We start from the raw sequence: 20,431 nt of genomic DNA, 5'->3' as shown, positions 1-20,431 counted from the left end.
CGCGATATTTCCTCACGACGCGATCTCGAATCGAGATATCTCACGATGCGCGTTATGATGAGATTTAATTCATTATAATACTATAATTTAATCGCAATTTGAACAGGATATATATAAATGTGTATCAATAATCAAAATAAAACTCCCAACGATCCGAGTCGAAATTTTCGTTCTACATTAATCCTGCAAATTCAATCAATTTTTATTTTACAATCAATTTTATTTATTTTACCTCAGTGATATATTATCGTTTACTCCATTGGTTTTCGTATTAAAGAAGCTCGAAAAAGGCATCTATTCAATATGCGATTATGTTCTATCTATACTTCTAATTTTTATTCTCAATTTCAGTTAGCAAAATATTAATTATGTAATTTGTATGTAAGTATGTAAGGTAAGCAGATATTAAATATTCAATAAAGATTAAAGGATAAATGGATAAATATAATAAATATAGCAACGGATATTTTTATTCTTTTAATCTCTCTCTTTCTGACGTTGAAAATCTCAATAGAATCAGCTTTTAAAGGAACTGATAAAGAAGAAAGTACAATGACAAGGAGAGATATCACAGTTACGTGTCCAATGATGCTGTCTTGACTTGCAGAAACTTAAATTTGGATTCCATACATTAACAATTTAATAAGTAAAAATGAAAATTCATTAGAAGATGCAAAACAAAATCGAGCTCGAGCTTCGAACTGTATCATATGCTCGGACGCAAACATCAATACTTGCGAGATTTACATTAAATTCGAAGGCCGGTAATCATAGTTATGTATTATGTAGAATCTTTGATTGAAAGCATAATTAATTGTAGATTCGTACTCGTCGGTCCATTATTCGGCTGTTTAGATCAATGTTTCCCGTGTAAAATACATAACATTGCAATAATACATATACAGATCAATAAATTGTAGAGATCATGAGAAATGTATTAACTGTCCAAGAAAAGCACTACAAGTACCGGCCTAAATTTCGACTCGGCCATTACTTACTTTTGGTAAGATCGCTTAACGTCCGTTAAAAACAGAAAATGTAACAAAGTGTTTGACATACCTGGAAATATATGATGTATCGCTGGCCGCGTCCCGGAGTTCTGCGTCCTCCATCCTGCTGCCCCATCCGGTATCCTGGTTGCTTCGTCGTGGCATTGACACTGACACTCGCGTAAGTACGACCCGATCAAATGCACACGTGCTAAAAACGCGGTGCCGACGAAAACGTTTAATTAAAATCGACATTTTAATAATCCGCGGCGAACGAGAGATAACGCACCAGTCCGTGGTACGCGCGTCGCTCGTCGGCTCGCGACATAATGAGAAAGACGCGGCACACGAGAGCACGTTTGATGATTCCGAAGGTTACGCTTGTTTTGATTACCGTTATCACTCGGCGCTCAGCAGTCGATGGGAGGGGATGAGCTCGCATTTTTTGCCGATTGTTTTGGTCTCAACTCTCGCGCGTTGTTATGTTACATCGTTATGCGAAACATTTCGTCGGTTCCTGAAATTTTGAAATCGGATCCTGAACGATATCGCGTTAATATACGTATTTTTCCAGTCACCATCGCATCTACAAAAGCGTCAGCATCATGAAGATCACACAGTCAGGATACAGGATGTTGCGTTGGAAGGCCAAGACGGAGGACGTCGGAAAACGCGGACGGCGTGATAGATCATACATATTTCCAAATGTATAAATATATATTAAATATTCGTGCATATTCTCAACGCCAATGGAAAAGAATAATAAAGAGATTATGAGAAAATAAAATTTGTCTTGCTTATACACGTTAATCAGATTTTACTAAACATATTCTATCTGCAGTTAAGTGATACGATTAACGCATTGCTTATTAAAATTGAGAATAGAGATTAAATAATATTAAAATAATGGAATATTAAATAATTTTAAAACGAGTTCTTTTCTTAGACAATTCAACGTAAGAGGAAAAAGTTTTTAAATAACAATAATTTGTAACATCATGATGAGACAATACTCTCCCGAATCAAATAGATTCGGATAATATGGAATGAAAATCTTGACTGGAATAACCATCTCAAGAAGAAGATTGTCAGAGGATAGTAACACGCTTAATATTCCGCGCTTCTATTTCGGTAATCGGTATTTGAAGTTTGATGAGACCTGAGAGGTCAGTACAGGATGAAAAATTAGCCTCGGGAATACGTTTCTACGTCTCGACTGTTTTCTATAAAACTATAATAATGAAGATATCTCAATGTGAAGCAGTGCAATTATTATACATTAGAAAAAAGAAAATAGCGCTTATTTCGCGCCTATTTATTCCCTTATAAGTTAGCGAATAAACAGGCTGTGCTCAACGAGCGCAATTGGTGATTTACATCGGTCGCGGGGGCAAAACAAAATGGGAAACTTTCCGTCGATGCGGGTAAACATCGGCTTTATACACGCCGAATGGTCTTCAAAAATTGAGAGTTTTCCGCGCAGCATAACGATTTACATGTTGGGATTGTAACGGCAAACTACCGTTGCAATCGCCGCGGTTTACGCCGTTACGCGGCGCAGTTTCACGGTTGTAATCGAAATGGTTGCACCTCGGGGAATCGGTGCGGTTTTCGCCGGGCTGTTTGTACGATCTTCCGCACGGGCGTATTATGCGCCCGCCAAAAACCACAGACGACGAACTTTGGATCCGACCATGATTAAACCAGTATTAAACCCGAAGCTGCGGAAGCGGGCACGGGCGACGAAGTGCGCGTAACAACAAACTTCGACTATGAACTCCGCGAATCTGCCAAGTGCATTTGCGCGATCTGCCAGAATCGTCGCTCGGCGCGGGTTTCCACTAGATCATCGGTCGCCATTAACGCCGTTTCAACTATCGAGCGCTGTCAAAAGCCACGGTATCTTACTCCGCGAAGTTTTCTTCCTTTCTTTCCTTTTCTTCTTCGCAGAATCGTAAGGTCGAGCCTGTTACGAATCGGCGCAATTTTCTCAATGTCAAGCCAAACGCGCTAAGCGGGTTATCTCTCTTCTGTTGTCACCGGTGGAAAGCGAGATTTAGCGCTGTGCCGCCGCTTTGTTGACGAAATACTCTCGCCGCGGATAATTATTGGTAGAAATGTTAAATCGCGCATCGTCGACTCGCCGCGTTTCAAATTTGCATATTGTTCATCTTCGAGCGGCCGAGAGAATTAACTATATCGGCGAATTTGCAGCCAGACGGATTTTCCATGGCGGAATAGGCGGAAACACCGGTATTCATCGGTCAACTCGGTGGGGGATCGATCGCGATCGACCCAACGAGAGTTAGCCGCGCTATCCCGCGGGAGCGGCCGGGGTCAACCTGTAAATCCGAACGCAATGAAGACCGCGAAATTTACGGGCGATACGTGTAAGCACGTTTCGCATAAAGTTGTCTCGCTAGAATTTCCCGGATGACAGATTTTCGCAACCGCGTAGAAATGTTTAAAGTTGAGTTGGAGGAACACGTCCGGGCGTCTGGTCAAAAGCGCTTCCGCAAGAGATACATGTCTCTTGCGGAGAGAAATCGTTATTACCTGTACACATTTGTGTACAGAAGTGATTGAATTATTTACCGTCGTTTGTAGTCAACTAGTTACGCCTCTGAATTATTGAAGACTATTATAGGCAGCGTGTGGGCCACGACGAATTGTCAATATTATTGGTGACAATCGGATTTTCAATCCCGCCGATCCCTTACACGAGTTTTGCGATTAACAATTACTTGAACAGATTGCACATTTTTTCTAGCAGTACTTTTCAGTTCCTGCAGCTCATCTCGTCCATTTCATAATTTATTCTTTTCTTTCTCTCTCCCTTCTCCTTTAACTCGCCGACGAAACGCATAAATAAAAACCTTCGTGATCTTCGTTTCCTTCGCGTTTTCTCTCGTTTTCTTTGCTGTGTCGAAACATAAGCGACAAAGGAAATGCATCCGGAAATTCTGCGTTATGTCTGGATGACAGCGGGCACTTGAAAAAATGTCCTCTCAATTTTTCCATTTCTACGGTCAATCTCGCTTCAACGGTGAGATATTAAACGTTAGGGTGGAGGCTGGAAATTGATCTCGCGCGCTTTTCGTTAATCAAAGCGCGGGAAACTCACGTTACGTCCGAGTATTAATTCGGAACGGGCAATAAGTCTCACCGCAAACGGGTCGAGTTAGATCTTCACCATCCAATGACATTCCGGGACGTTTAAAATCCATTAGGGTCAGGACGGATTAAGAGAAAGTGGCCAGAGTCCATTTAGCGTGTGCGTTTAATCGATTATTGATTATTCGAATAACTGCGGCGAGCAGTGACTTACTCCAGCGCTCACTCTCAGCGTGCCCTCCGTTCGCTTTCTGTTCCTTCCCGTCGATCCCTTCTTACAAGGCACGTAATAAAAGTATATTGCAATTTTGATTCGCTCGTATCTCTTATATCCGGAATAGAGTCGCGGAATCTAGATCGAAATTCGCCGAGATTTCATTTCTATTCCGGACACGAATTCATAAAAAAGGAAACATACTTCTTGTGAAATCAAAGTTTGTGGAGATCTCGATGTGAGTCAAACACGTGCCAAGTGAAGTGTTACATAAAAATACATTTTCTCTCCCCCCGTGCAATTTTTCACACGGCGTCGCGCGTCACGTACTTTGTACTTTTTATCTCTTACAATCATCGAGGATCTTATCAAGCTTATCAATTGTAATGTTCAGAAAATTGACAAAAATTACATCTCTCAGATGAACGTGTCACCGTGCAGCACTTCACGTCAAAGGCCATCCGACTCGGCTAACTGTTAATTAACGAGAGGAAAGTTTTCGAGATATCTCGAGCTCGCGCAGAGGAGAACAGGAGAAACGCGAAAGGAGAGAAGAGGGGACGAGGGGAGGACGTGGGAGAGAAGAGCCGGTTAATACCTTCGAAACTCTACTAACAAATTGCGGAAACGAGCTCGGATTACCATCGAGCATCGTCGATTTTCCCGAAACTTGGCGAACGACGCACCACCTAATCGAAGTCGCTATCAGGGGAGGGGGGGGGGGTCTCAGACAGAAATATATTGAATTTATTCGTTCGTTAAACAAAACAATGTGTACTATTATTTTTTTTTCCAAAGTACAGGAATACAACATTTGTATATTTGTGTATTCGAACGATACTAGATTACTCGTATGTATATAACAAATCGGTGTGAAAGTATAAAATATTAATATTATATTCTAAGCTGTATCGCGTCCACACTCACGAGACGAGTATGCATGAAATACAATGAGACAAACAAAACTTTACTGGCAACTTTACGCGAGCGTCATCTTTCTTACCCTTCCTTTTCTCTCTTTCCCTCTTCTCTATCTGTTTTTCAGATTTCAATTCTTCGAGACATTTAATACTTAAGAAGCACAGTACGACCTATCTTAGCGTACGACATATCCAAAGCAATTATTTTCGTCAAGACGACCGGAGGAGCATGTCTCGGTTTTCAACGGTGGAACGCATCTTTTAAAGTCTCTTCTCGCTCTCGTAAATACACGATTCACAAACGTTTCATCGCAGTGTTCGTTATTTTAGCCACTTAATAACGAAGCGAAAATCACTCGCCCTTATTCGCGTTCCATTAAGACGAATCATCCTTGTCCGATGAAATAAGATTGACGAAAATATCTCTCACCGAGAACGCACACGCGCATTCACATTTCGCACTTAACTGTATACTCCTATGTACATTATATGCGCGTATTACTTACTTAATAAAACATAAAGAGCCGCGCGAACTACCTTTTTCTCTCCTCACGGAAAAAGATACTCCGCCTCGTCGGTGCTCCGTAGCATCATGGCGAGCTCGTACTGAAGACTCCGCGGAATGTCGAGGAGAAAAGCCTGTCGATCGTACCTGAGACACTTCTTGATGGCCCTCAGCGATAGCTCTCGCAGAGTGCACACCGCCAGCGTGATGTACACGTTAGTCCTCTGAACTCTTAGCGGCAGCCCATCATTGCTCAGTCTGTTATTCACGTCGTGATATTTGAACCACGGCTCGGGGAAGAAAACTTGCTTCCGATTCACCCTGTACCTGTGTTCCCCCCTTCGTATTATTTCTCTGGCTGAATCGACCTATCGAAGTGAACACTTCGAGAGATAGGTTCCAAACGCGAATAAAGTGGCGCGCATGAGAGGATCGAAAATGGACAAGTATTTGTTATCGGCAAGATTTTGAACGGGGAAACTAGTTGGGACGAGCACAGCTCGAACGAAGATACATTTACCATCCCCGGTGGCAAACGCGTTTCGTTGTATCGGCAGCAACTTTTCATATTCTAACAGCAATTTTTCACTTAACGATACGGCCATTTCTCATTTTCCGATAGCAAACTATCGTTCTTGTTGTAAAAAATATCTCCGGCTCTCTCTCTCTCTCTCTCTCTCTCTCTCTCTCTCTCTCTCTCTCTCTCTCTCTCTCTCTCTTTCACTCTCTTTCCTACGTCTCTTATCAAAGTAATTTGTTCATTTGTGCCTACCTGCATCCCGTCTCCTTGTCGACGAAAATCCACGGGTGAGTCGCAAATGTATTTATGTCTATGTAATCTCCAGGTGACAGGTCGCCATAATTAACCGCGTTCCCTTGATAATCGATCCAGTATAATCTAACCGGGCGGAACGTTTGATTAATAAATTTCACGAACGACCGGTGCTGATTGCTGATCGACCGCAGCAGCGACTCTTGATCCTCATCCATTTTGCAATTTACTTGTGTCTCTTTCTCCTCTTCTTATTGCCGTAATGTATAGTCTCTTTCTCTCTCTCTCTCTCTCTCTCTCTCTCTCTCTCTCTCTCTCTTTCTTTCTCCCGAAGCCCTTACCGAAATCCTGCCTCCTTCTCTCGCCTCGAAAACTGAAATTAAACATCACGAGAGGAAAGTTAATTAAGCGATATTATGTGCTCAATAAATACAAAAGTTTTATCTTAATCTTTTTCTTTGCGTTAGATATTGAAATTGATCCTCTCTTTGCTTTTTATTTCAAACAGACCGGTCTCGTCAAGTATCGAAACCGACGTCAGTCGGTCCGGCAAAGTGAATTTTCTTAATCGCCGCATTCCGCATTTCTCGAAATCGAAAAACCGACGTATTGGTGACCAATAATCTCCTCAAAAGCCCCGATATGCCTTTCAACATTTCCGACAAACTGGATTGAACCACGGAGAGATATGGAAAACACAAAATTCGGTTTGTCGCGGGTAAACAAGCCTATCTATGAAAATCGATTTATCAAGCACGGCTGCATCGCTTGAATTTGAGGAACGAGAGAAAGAGGCGGGACGGAAAATCGATTGTATCGCAAGAATTCACGTGGCAGACCTAGCAAACATCGATTCCGCTGAAATACACCATGACGATTCGCGCAGCGTTAAAAACGCTTGACGAACTTTTATTACGGACAAAAAATATCACGATAACCGTCCGCTAAAGCATGTGATTCGGTTAATTTAACGAACGATACAATTTGAATGAATAACGAACGAATAAGCGCGCGCGCTCACGCAAACGTTGATTACAGCAGAAATATCTTGTTTACACTTTCAAAGACGAATATTTGCCCTGCGATATTCGTCGCGGGTTATCACCCTTGCCACCCCCTTACACCGTTTTCACGCAGAAACGGAGAGCAGCGAAATAAATTCGTAATAATAACATCGCAAATCGGATTACAACTAACGTCAATTAAATCCGATTAGAGAGACGAATGCGCTGGAACTAATTAGTTGCGTGAATGATTAGCTGCGACAACGAGAGCACGGCGCCCGCGCAAGGGATGGAATCGAGTAAAGCGTTTGCGATTTCAGCGGAAGCGAGGAGGAGAGGAGAAGGAGAAAGCGACGCGTTTTCCAGGATTGTAAACAGACGAATACAGTCCCCCTCCCCGCCTGTAACTTGCGTTTCCGTCCTGCTTTGCAGCGCCGAGCAGTCCGTTAGAGACGATCCGCTCGATGGCTTATAAAATAGCGAAACAACGTTGGCGAACGACGAAACTCCATTACGGCTTTTTGCCGTAATGGAGGAACAACGCGCGCGGCGAATACGCGGTCGCGTACAAGCGGAATTTCCGCGATACGATATGCACGAACTTCTGTACGCGATTGTCCGTTTTCGTAGCGCAACCGAAATCCGACCCGATTGGACGGAACCTTAAAAGCGCTAATCAATGACGATTTACTCCCTATCCGCTGTAAAGAGATTTGCCCGAGTCGCCGTGCGACTATAATCGTCTCATTCGCGTGAGTACAATAGCGACTCGCTCGTCCCGTCGGATTATCCGCCGAGACTTTCACATTTTTCGAAATGACGCTTTCCACTCGGCCCGATTTTATTAGACAACGCTTCGCGAGATTCGATGTAATATCTCGCATGACTTGCCAGCGACACAAGCGTCAATATAATAGCGCATACAGCGTGTTCGTCAAGTTAAATAACAAAGAACTGTCGACATAGCGTCGGAAAAAGAGAAAAAAATCATTTTCATTCGGCCGACTTTGGCGAATCTATTCGCGATTCGGAAGGTGATGGGACGCAGTCAGAATTAGTGACGACAGAGGGAAAGCAAGATTTACGTCTCCCGGAGTTCCGGCAATAAGAAGTTATTCCGTATATCTTGCGAGATTTATCGTGACGACTCTTTCTCGCGGGATACGAAGTTTCGGCGGAAGTTTCAACCGCGTCTGAATTCGAAAATTACGCCTGTATATCATAAGAGTAATCGCATTTTATCATCTCGCCGAATCAATCCCGTTCTCGTGAATAAATAACGGTGATAAATTTTATCGCTAATCAGCGACACGATAATGCAAACTTACGCTGCACCCAGCGCGCGATCGATCTTTCCTTAATTAAAACACCGAAAATTTGCCGATAACTTTCTACGATGAAAATTTTACGCGTTCTAGATTATCGAAACATAAATATAACGGGAAGTTATATTCAGAGTTAACTTGCTCCGGCTGTCTGGCATTTAATTTATTAAATCATAAATGATGTTATCTCAGAGGTCGCGCGAGTGGAAATAAGGTGACACTGCGGAATTCTTCATCGAGACACGTTTCCCGGATCGAATTTATATTTTATACCGGGCACGCGCGCGGATCAGCCGCAAAAATTTCGTAACGGCTAAATTACCCCGCCGGGAGGAATATTTCCGCGAGCGAAACCCTTGGCGTGCGCAGCGTTGCGAAATTTTCCGGGGACTTTCAAAACGAAAATGGCCTTCGTGTCGGAACTCGATCTTGTCGTCAAACATAGCGTAAAAGCGTAAAAAAATATACGACCGGCCGAAAGCGTTACATTAATTCGCATTTTTGGTAACGGACCTTGAGGTTTTCCTCGTTCCCGGTATCACACGCGTGCCTCTCTCTCTCTCTCTCTCTCTCTCTCTCTCTCTCTCTCTCTCTCTCTCTCTCTCTCTCTCTATCTCCTCCCTTTTTTGTAGCCTTTGAAAATATTTCACGGCCGAAAAAAATGGACAGGACCGTCGCTTTGACCAACTCCAGTTAACTTAAAAATATAATAAACGGCAAGCGCTTCGCGCCTACATGACAAATTGGACAAGTTGCGAAATTGCTCGAAAATTGGCTTTTACCGTGAAAAACGGTCTCTATCGGGTATCCTCGCCAACATTCGATCTACGAAGCGGCTACGGTGGCATTTTAAACCAGCAATTAAAAATGCATTAAAGCTTTGTGCAATAATCCACCTGTTTTTTTATACATTTCGCGGCTATATAAGAAAGTGACGAAGGAGCATTATAGTTGATCACCCATTTTTTGTAGCTTAGTCCTTCCCTAGTTATACTGATGGATTAGAGCCTCTTAAAAAGCTGATAAGGATTGAATGGAGCGGCGACGGCGACTCTCGCAGCATCTAATTCACGATCACAATTGTCACGGTTTGCGCGATAATTTATATGCGCGCGGAAATGACAATAAAAAGTTCGAAATTTATGAATATTTCGTGTCAAGCTTAGCGCACGTGATATACCGTACTCTCCCTTTCACACGAACGGATTTTATTTAACTGAATTAATTACGTTTGTTAATAATGAAGGAAAAAAGTGAAAGGGTAGAATTATGCAATTCACGTTCCTATAAAAAATTCGTTTTTATCAACAATGGTAAAATTATAATAGATGACTGACATATAAACGTACGTTTAACAATTTATATCTTTTATTAATTTATATAATTCATTTATTATTAACATTACAATATATACGATGAAGATATACAAAATAAGAGTAGCTTCTCGTTTTATACGATCCACAGATACATGAATATTCCACTGTCGAAGGGAAAAAAATTCGGGAGTCCGGAAGGGCTCCAAATCTAGAGTCCTTTTCTACGCTCCATCATATTATTTCTTCAATTTCTTCCCCGTAATAACGTAATCTTAAATTCATTCTCTGAGTTTTTCGACAACCGCGGAATTAATCACGCACTCGAGTTATTCCGACGTGAAGGGATGATGGATCGACAAGCGCGGGAAAAAACGCATTACTAATGCAGGGCTGACTTTTTCAACCATGCAGCATCCGGTCGTGACGACAATTAGAAAGTACGTAGGCGAGAAATCGAGCTGCGCGATTTCGACCTCTCGTGCCGGCCGGAGAGTGAGAGGGGAAAACAGAAAGCGAGAGAGAGAGAGAGAGAGAGAGAGAGAGAGAGAGAGAGATTGCTGGAATAGGCGGAAACCTCGCCGTTTGTAATTTGCCCGGTAATTTGTAACTAATTCCGCAAAATCGCCACGAGGAGGAAGAGATGCCGCAACGTTCTGAGCGACGCGTTCTCCCGTTTAACGAAACCCTGTTTACCATCGTGGAAACGATCATTGCACGTTACAACGCGCTAAATAAACGGTCGAATTGGTGTGTTCGAAACAAGCTAACAATTAGGACGCCTTGGGAGAGAAGCATAATTATATACAGCGTTTACGTTATATACCTCACGTTCATGTACATACCCGTCGTCGTCGAGTTGACGCGTTGGTTTATGCTAATTTCCCCCGGCTGTTGAAAATATAAATTTGTCAAAAAAGTTTACGCGACTAACGATTGCATTGTACGAACTCATTAGCTGTGAAATTGTGCGGCGATATTTGGCTCTCTCGAATTTTAATCAAGCGAAATGAATCAGAGATCGACCGGCGTATGGAACGAGACGAAAATTCGTGCAAAATCGGTCGACGATTAAAATCGTGAATTTTTTGGTCAAAGAGAAGAGTGAGGCAAGCGCCGCTCGATATATCTATTTGCGCCGAAGCGAGCCTGATAGATATCCCGTCAAATATGGCTATATATATGTATATATATATATATATATATATATACACACACACATATACCTCTCTCTCTCTCTCTCTCTCTCTCTCTCTCTCTCTCTCTCTCTCTCTCTCTCTCTCTCTCTCTCTCTCTCTCTCTCTCTCTCTCTCTCTTCCCCTCCCTCTCTCTCTTTCTCTCTCTGACGAGCTAACACGGAAGATGGAGCGATATCCAATAAGCTCGCGGATCCTGTCTGGCAACTCGGCCGTCCGGCACGAAAAACAATAAGATACATCTCGTCCTCTTTATGAAGCGGGAAGAACGATTGTTGTAAAACATCCAGCGAGGAAGCACGTATAGATATCGCAGGTCGCTCGTAAATCCCGATGACGATTTACGAACGTGTTGTAATTGCAGGGTAAAAATCGGAAGCTCGGCCAGTAACGGCAGCAGTAGCGGAAGACCCCCCCCGACAAGGATGCATCTTACAGGATACGTTACGAGGTTTAGGGTGAATAAAAGTCGATGAGGTCGTAATTCCGTCGTAAGGAATAAAAACGAACTCGCGCGATTCCGAGCACGAATCGGGCCAACTCGCATCCGTAACTCGCTCGCAAGCCAGATGTATGCACAGTCGTCTGCCGCGAAGACGGCGCAATATTGGGGCTTGCAGCCTCGTCAAGTATTTACTTAGGCCGAGTTAGACGCGCGGAGCGAGAAGCGTAGACCACGAGACGTAGACTGAGAACGAATACTTTATTATAACGTCGTCGAGCCAGCGCGTGCTCCTAGACTTGAAATTACAAAGGGACTGCTGCTTGATACACAAGCGAGAACGTCGGCTGCGTAACGAAAACAATCTTGTGCGCAGAGAACTAACTCTCTCTCTCTCTCTCTCTCTCTCTCTCTCTCTCTCTCTCTCTCTCTCTCTGCCTTCTCTTACGCTCTCGAAGCCTCTTGGGCTCCGTTCGCAGGATTACTTTCCGTAGCGCGATACTCTCCCTCACGATTTCTCTACAAAATGTCTCTAGCTTGCGCAATAATACATAGCACGCGAATTCCCGGAGTTGTCGTTCTTCTTTTACTACCTCGCCCCCTTATCTGAATCCTCGAACCTCACAGCGGAACTTCTCGTATTTCTTCGATCTTCCTTCGGCGATATCTATTATACTTCAAATTGACCATAATTTCATAACATTTACATTTATATTCATTGTAAATTCGATAAAGCGGCGTGAATTCAAGCAGACGCTATTTTCACCTCGCTCGTGATAGCTATAATTTCAAATTGAGGAGAAACACGATATTTCAATCTTGTTACGTCTCTGTAATCGGTCTGCCATTGCCACAAATGAGGGCAACGTCCCCCGAACGCTCTCTAATTTTCCGTGGAAAAAGCATCAAAATAATACCCCGAGCGCGACGCGACGCGATGCAACGCGTGAGGAACTGCATAGTAACAATCACGCAGCAACGATTTTTTCTAACGCAGAAGTGGCGGTAATTTTGATGAAGCGCGATACACGGCGATCAGACGCCATTACACCCTGTTACCATTCGTTTGCTCCAGGGACATTCCAATGATCTATGTTGTCGATTACACCAGTAATTTCAAGCACGTCTCGCTTTGTGGGTGTCCACAAAGGTTGGCAAACAAACGAGAACGCCCATTGTATATCGATTGTGTTAGCATCGATCGTGAGAACAATGGAGATAATTGAGCATGCACATTACGGCCATCGCGTATTCAAATGCCAGCGTTATTTGGGGATAAAAACGAAAATGCAAGTAAGGACTCTCTTCACTTCTGATCCTTCTTCCCCTTTAGATAATATTTTTCTACGTTTCCTCCCGCGCTCCAAATAAAACGACTTCGTGTTCTTGCATTCGTTCGAGAAAGGAAACAGATTTTACTTTATATACTAGAAAGAGCGAGAGAGTGAGAACGAGAACGAAAACGAGAAAGAGAAAGAGAGAGAGAGAGAGAGGGGGGGAGGGAGAGTAAGAGAGGGAGGGAGGAAGGGAGAGAGGACGGGGGAAAGCATGGTAGTAAACAAATATAAAGGCTTTCCGCAGTTCCGTCGCGAGAAGCTAAAACATTTGGAAAATCAAATGATATTTTAATGGACCTCTGGTAGAAATGCACTCTCGGTGCTCGCGAGGATATGAAACGGTATGAAAACAAATTTTCGCGATGGAAAAGACAGGTGTGGCCGCCTCCATTAACGGAGATCGGATCTGTTCCTGACTTTTCTAATCACCTCATATGAGAACCAGCCGCTTGGTATTCGAGGAGAATGGGAACGAACGACGCGTCTCTTTTTCTTGCCGCATTATGCACTCGGCCGCTCTCCCTACGTTCAGATTTTCCCTTTTCCCGTTTTTTACGACCAAAGACTCGTGAAACCTCCACGAGCGTACATTATCAAACAATGAACCCCATGTGCTCGTTATATCGTCAATATATCGGCGTGCTTGGTAAAGACGTTGAAAATTAAATCAAAATATTGAAAGAGTTGGAAGAGAGAGAAGGGGAGAATACAAAATATTCGCATTTTTAAGATCGTTCAACAAACGATTGTTTATCTCGTGTCAAAAATTTCCATTATATTTTTGAAGATGTGGAGAAAATATTAAACATCAATTATACATCAATTATTTCCCGTTATACCAGTGTATGAATTTATTCGATATATATATATATATATATATATATATATATATATATATACAAGTACGGCAATTTTATGTCATCAAAAAATTATAATCCGCAGAATGTATACGCTGATATAATATCAATGATCTGCCTGATTGAACATAGTATATCGTCCATATTTAATTATCATAGGAATGACGTACTAATGCAGTTATTAGCAAATACGAGAGCTTTGATCATTACGCGAAATTACGCGGCAATGCAACTTGCACGCCCACAGTGGAATTATTCCGTTCGGCGAGAATAGAAAAAAATGACTGGCTAATGGCGTGCATATTGCGTAACAGCCATCAACGATCTATACGCGTGAACGAATTCCTCGGCAAGACTGTCGCGGAAAAAAATGCTTGGTATTCCATTAATAAAATTTCGCGCGCTGTACGCGTGATGGTATACATATCGCGCATCACTTTTAATATTCGAGCACGCGCGCTCTCGCGCAATTTCTAAAAAAATAGTATACGTTTTTTTTTTTTTGGGGGGAAACTTCATTTTAACGGGAGGGGGAGAACGCACGCGTTCGCTTGTGTCGCGTTTGTTGAGTGGTTTTTTTGTATGTCGCTAATTCCTCAATAACTTTGCATTTTTTTTCTAATTATCGTAAGCTCCGCGCGGTATCTTCTCTAATCTATTAGCGATAATTTCGGCGAACTCCGAGGAGAACGAGCAGGTACGGCGCAGCAATGCGCCGCTGCATCTCGTGCGAGCTGCATTGCGTCGCTGCGTTCGCGAAGTTGGCAAACCGCGGAATTTACGGTGGCTTCGATTCACGGCAAACAGCGTGTAATCCTTTCGCTGTTTGCGCCCGAAGCCCGAGGGCAAATAAGGGAAGGCAGGGAGGATTACGAACAGGTACGAAGTCGGAGCGAGAGGATGCTGGTGATCCCCGGCTTTGCGCACGCAACGCAAGATTCCCCGCCGCTGCCGCCGCCGTCGCCGTCGCCGTCGCCGCCGCTGCCGTCGTCGTTCTCGTTCTCGTTCTCGTCGTCGTCGTCGTTGTCGTCGTCGTTGTCGTCGTCATGCTTCTGTAGTCGTGCCTCTCTCGCAGCACGTAAATTTTGCCCTTTTAACGTTGCTCGCAATTAGTCACGCATTTACGCATACCCTCGCGGTATGCAAACGACGCTCACGTGCGGCAGATGGGCAGTGTCGGTGCGGCACTAAATGAAATGTGTCGTACAAAAAGTAACACACGTCAGTGCGGAAGCGAGTGTGCGACTCTAAAAGCAGCTTAACCACTTACAGATGTAGGGAAATAATGTACTCGTTGCATGTCGGTCATCCAATTCTGGACGTCTCGACGCAACCGTCCATGTCACGACTGAACAAAATTTACGCGGCGTATGCAGCGCTGAGTGACGCTTAATGTACGGCGGTGCTATTTACCGTAAAATAGCGCATTTTTCAAAGTGAAATGTCACGGAGGAGAGTGGAGGAGAGAGACGCGACACACTTAGAACGTCTTTTTGATCGGCGAAGGACACTCGCAGAAAGAAAAAAAGACCCGAGAGGAAGCCCTCTCGGTGAAAGTTGGCCGAAATATCGATTCGAGGCTGCCTCGTCTATCATCTTTCCCGTTTCGTTTCCTTTCTTGTCTTGTGTCGGCTACCAGGTGAATTTCGATTTGATCTTCAAGATGCGCTACAGGACACGAGTTACACGTGAATTTAATGGTCCTGAGCTAGCTGTCCTATAAGCGGAAGAAACATGGCTCCTGCGGTAATCTTTCGCCAAGACATTCACGATATGTGACGTCGCAACGAGGCGGCAAAAAAAAAAGAAAAAAAAGAAGAAGACTGTGCGGAAGGAAGGATCGTTTTCGCCCACCGTTACATTATTATATTCCCGTTGTTGCATCACGAAGAATCATCGTTCTGTCATTAGGTCGTAAAAATGATTTCCTTGTCGCTACATTAAGAGCGCAGAGGAACTCACTTCCCGTTCGGCGCAAGTTGGAGGGAAACGATGAGCTAATGGATCTAATTGCATCGTGGGACTGTTGAAACTCGGTCGCACCGGAGGCGTCATCAGAAAGGTGACGAAAATGAGTCGCGCCGTTACGCGCGAACCGTTTCGCCAAATTATTTTAAGTAGCAGCTGCTTGCGACTCGCAGCGAAATTCATGCATATTCAGACGCGTGAGACTCTGCATTACGCGGCAAGTGCAAAGTATTACACTTATGATTATTCAATAGGAACTGGCAAATCCAGTTTATTGCCCGAGTTACGACCCTTCGGGCGCTCTAAGCCAATGCTTATCAAACTCTACGAGCGAGAAGGAAGTCCTGTGATATATATATATATATATATATATATATATATATATATATATACATACATACACACACACACACACACACACACACACACACACACACATATATGCACACACATATATAAATATATATGTGTGTGTGTGTGTATATAACATACACATATCTAATGAGCTTCCCGTTACAACGAAATAGTTAAACTCGACTACCCGTTTCGTGCGCGAGGAAGCCGTACTCTGTAAACGCCGCGACTCGCCGCTTCGTACAGCGAGCATCCTTAGTGTAATCAATTTTCCTCGCACTGGAAAACAGATGACGTGTATGATCCACGATAGGAAGGCCGCGCTGTTTATCTTACGCTGCTTTAAATCCTCCGATCGATATCGTCCCGACAGATCAGCTCCAACAGTTTCGACGTAACGAGGAGGGAAATCCGCGAGCGGACGCACGTAATGAATGGAACGAAAAGCGGAATTCGAGACAAGTTCGTCTTTCGCAGACGGCAACTGCCGCTATTTTCCGTCCGTCGCGGAAAGGAATCCTATTTCCGCGCCCATCTTCCACCGAGGGAAAATACTTCCGGGAATTTGGACAAATCGGTCAGTATCCGTTATTTCTATCATCCGTTCGAGGACGAGCTTCAAAGCCCGCCCTCGTTCAACAGATGCTCTCCATCCGACAAGTATTCTCGCTCTGTTCCTTCCGATGCGCAACCAACGTGAGCCTCATTCACCGCGACCGTTCTCTCTCACGATAAAGCCGTGTAAATGTTGCAAGCCTCAAATGAGACGCGAATTAATCAAACCGCAGCGACACAGGATTAATGGGACTAACCGGTCGAATAATTGAGATTAAGCGATTGGGAAATTGAATTATTTTTACGTAACGTTGTTTTACGTAACGTTGCTCTCTCTCTCTCTCTCTCTTTCTCTCTCTCGCTCTCTTTTCAATTCTTGCCGCTCGTACAACGTAGCGCTTCTTCATTATTTGTAGAAATGGAGAAAATAAACACAATTTCGTCTGATGCGCACCGAAATTAGTTCGAAACAAAAATACAAAGAGTAATCGCGTATTTCCATATCCAGCGTATCGTATTATTGTTCATCAGGAGAATAAATTACAGATCCACGAGATAAATCCTCTCTGTCGCCCCTTCGCCGGAGCAGCAGTTTAATGAATCAATCGGATCCCTGCAGACAACTCGCGATTGCTAATTACGGACGGGATCCGGGGCTTATTATTCGCGATCGAAGAAGCGATAAAGACATCAATTACTTTCGCGTGCTCATAATCTTGCACCGACGGGAGAAGGAAGAAAAGAAATAGAAGGAAGTCGACGTAGAAGGGAGAACGCGAAAGAAAGAATTTCTCTTCTCGCGGGGGAAACGTACTGATGCGAGCGCAGCATCATCCTTGGCAAATCCAATAATCTTTTTCACTTCGGACGACGTTCGACTGAAGAGATACTTTCCTGGTTTTTCCTCCCCTTTTTTTTAGCGACGTAAGACACCAAGCGTGCGCTCTCGGGTCCTCTGCGAAATTTCTGGAATAGACGCACACAGCAAAGTACTTGACTCGATTATGAAAATGTACTTTCCATGCTCTCTGCGCTTCTATGCGCGACGACGACGACGACGACGATGACGAAAAGGACGACGAGAAGGACGACGAGGACGACGACGATAACAACGACGCGAGCGAGACGGCGGCGGCGGCGGCGGCGGCGAGGAAGACAACGACGCGTCTTTCCCCGTTGTTTCTGGTCTCAACGTTTCTTTGATCGCGATATAAATGTCGAGAACCCGATAGCGAATGCTCCGAGACGGCGTTCCGTAATTGAATTAGTCGACTTATCTTACATTCAGCCGATTGGTTGCTCATTACCTCATCGCGCCGCGGCTGTTTCGACGGGAAAGATACGGCAGCGATTTGCGGCTGGCCGGTCGGACGCCGTCGACAGCGCGGCGTGTGTACGCATCGGAGTTGGAGGGTGGCGAGGCAAAATTTTGAACAGCTCGATAATTGGGGAGATTAAAAAAAAAAAATACGGCATGTTTTGGTGATTCTGATGAAAGCGACAGCGTCGAAAAATAACCCGCGCAATTTCCAGCCGAACGGGCCACACACAAACGGACCGCGCGCATCACCACGACGGACTCATTTACATTTAATGGGCGATCGAATGCGCGCGTTACAAATCACGTGCAATTGCGCGTTATATTTCGAAGTGGAATACCGCTCGTGCATGTTCAATTATGTCGCATTACTCGTATAATCATTATTTCCAGTAGGCCAAAATTTGCGCGGGAAATGTCACTCAATATCGCGCGGTATAAGCGAATCAATTCAAATATTCATCCAGCAGCTTTACAGCGATTGGCGAAAATTGCAGGCCGCCAGAGATAGAGAGGAAAACAGCAGAGATCCCGTCGCGAATCGTCGCTCGCGTGCGCTCTCGCCTCTTGCTTTAAAGTCATTACAGAAAGTCTACCTACCACCGAGAGACTATTCTCGGAAGGTGCGCGCGCGCGCGCGCGCTTCCCCTTTGAGCAGCCCTCTACGCAAAAACTTGGCATGCGCGAGGACGCATTCCTGATTAACTAAAGCGACGTAACAGGATAAGGATATTAAGCGGAACGAATTAACGCGCTCGCGACGCACAGGCAGTCAGCCGGCTGCGTACATATATATACTATATATAAAGCCGAAACTTCGGGCGTACTCGGCATTCGCGGAAACTTCCGCGCGGAGCGGAGCTCTCCGAGCCCGCGGCCGTGTTATGTCGACGAGAGATCGGTATTATCATTTTCATTTACATTCCCGCGAGATAACGGGACGGACGGACGGACGAACGGGGAATGAGTCCAGCTGAGATGGTTTGATGGGCTGGTGGTGCATGGGTGGGTAGGTGTGTGTGTATGTGTGTGGGTGAACGGAGGTGAGAAGGGGAATGCAGAGCACACCGTCTAGGCACCACTTTTGCTCGCTTCTCTTTTTCGTGCCTTGAGCGAACGAACCGACACTGATACGCGCGAGAAAGCAAAGGGGATCGCGCGGCGGACATGGACTCCCACGAGAGGAACCGGGGAAATTGCCGAGGTACTCGACGGTCGAGCTCGAACCTTCGCTCTCTTCTCGTCGTTCTAGCATACCGAGCGAGGTAAAAGTGCGACGGGAATCAGAAATGAGAGAGGCGACCGGTCGCCCGCTCGCCCGCACGCACGCCCGCACGCACGCACGCACGCACGCACGCACGCCGGGCGAACGATTCCGCTCTGCTCGCCGCCGTCACCGTCGCCGTCGGTGAGATTGCGCGAAAACGCCACGTTCCATCCCCCGCCGCCGTAATTTCCATCGGCCACCAGTTGTTTTCGCGACGTGCCTCCCCACTCTTCCCTTCCCTTCCCCCGGTTCACAATCCTCACTGTCTTTCAAGATAATTGCCTTTCAGACGGGGTCTCGCGGTATTTGCGAAAAGAGTTTACGCCGCCGCCGGAAAAAGTCTCTCCTCGCCGCGCGCGCTTCCTCGTCTTATTTAAATTAGGACTTTTACGACGGATGCTGCGCGCCACGCCGCAACTTGCGTTGTCTTTGACAACTAGACCCACCGACGGAAATCGCATTAACTCTAATGTACGTGGCAACTTTGACTCTTTGGAACGTCTTCGCCGTTTTTAAACTGACGCAACCTCGTCTCGGCCGGGGAATATTAAATTTCCCTTTAAAAACGTGTCACGTGCTGCACGTCGTGACATCCGCACGTGTATCCCCCGCGAAAGAGTGCGTAATAAAAAATGCAATTTATCCTGGAAAACTAGTTCTTATCTTCCTCTCTCCCTCCCTCCATCACCTCTCTCTTCTCTTCACTCTTTCTCTCTCTCTCTCTCTCTCTCCCCTCCTCTCCCACTTGATCTTTCTCTTTCGTCGAGAGTACGAGGGTGATATCTCAACTTGTGCTTGGGATGAAATGTCGCGCCGATCGTCGTTAAACTCTCTTATATATCGAGTCAAGATTCCGAGAGTCCGATTCCGAGTGTCCTAAACACGTATTTTCCTTCGACACGGCCGTGTATTTGAAATCGTGACGACGTCTTTTCGCTATGGGCGGATCAGCGCATGACATATCATCGGATTCTCCCCTCG

At 44.8% G+C, this 20,431-nt stretch overlaps 1 protein-coding gene across 2 annotated transcripts in view; it reads right to left on the bottom strand.

Moving 5' to 3' along the window:
* Positions 1–5,071: 5,071 nt before the first annotated feature.
* LOC112588761 (von Hippel-Lindau tumor suppressor homolog) overlaps positions 5,072–20,431 on the bottom strand; it is a 47,610-nt gene continuing 32,250 nt past the window's right edge. Inside the window, exons 2-3 of one of the 2 annotated variants that reach the window (XM_025299569.1) lie at positions 6,515–6,887; positions 5,072–6,000 (exon numbers count right to left, since the gene is read on the bottom strand). In XM_025299569.1, coding sequence (XP_025155354.1) covers positions 5,787–6,000; positions 6,515–6,732 — 432 coding nt within the window. In that variant the 5' untranslated portion in view covers positions 6,733–6,887 and the 3' untranslated portion in view covers positions 5,072–5,786. Of the gene's footprint in view, positions 6,070–6,514; positions 6,888–20,431 lie in introns of both variants that reach the window. The other variant, XM_025299568.1, reaches the window with a different exon arrangement.

This window comes from Harpegnathos saltator, unplaced genomic scaffold (assembly GCF_003227715.2).
Source record: "Harpegnathos saltator strain DR-91 unplaced genomic scaffold, Hsal_v8.6 scaffold285, whole genome shotgun sequence".
Taxonomy (NCBI): Eukaryota; Metazoa; Arthropoda; class Insecta; order Hymenoptera; family Formicidae; genus Harpegnathos; species Harpegnathos saltator.
The sequence above is the reverse complement of the archived record's forward strand: the minus strand, read 5'-3'. Positions and strand labels throughout refer to the sequence as shown.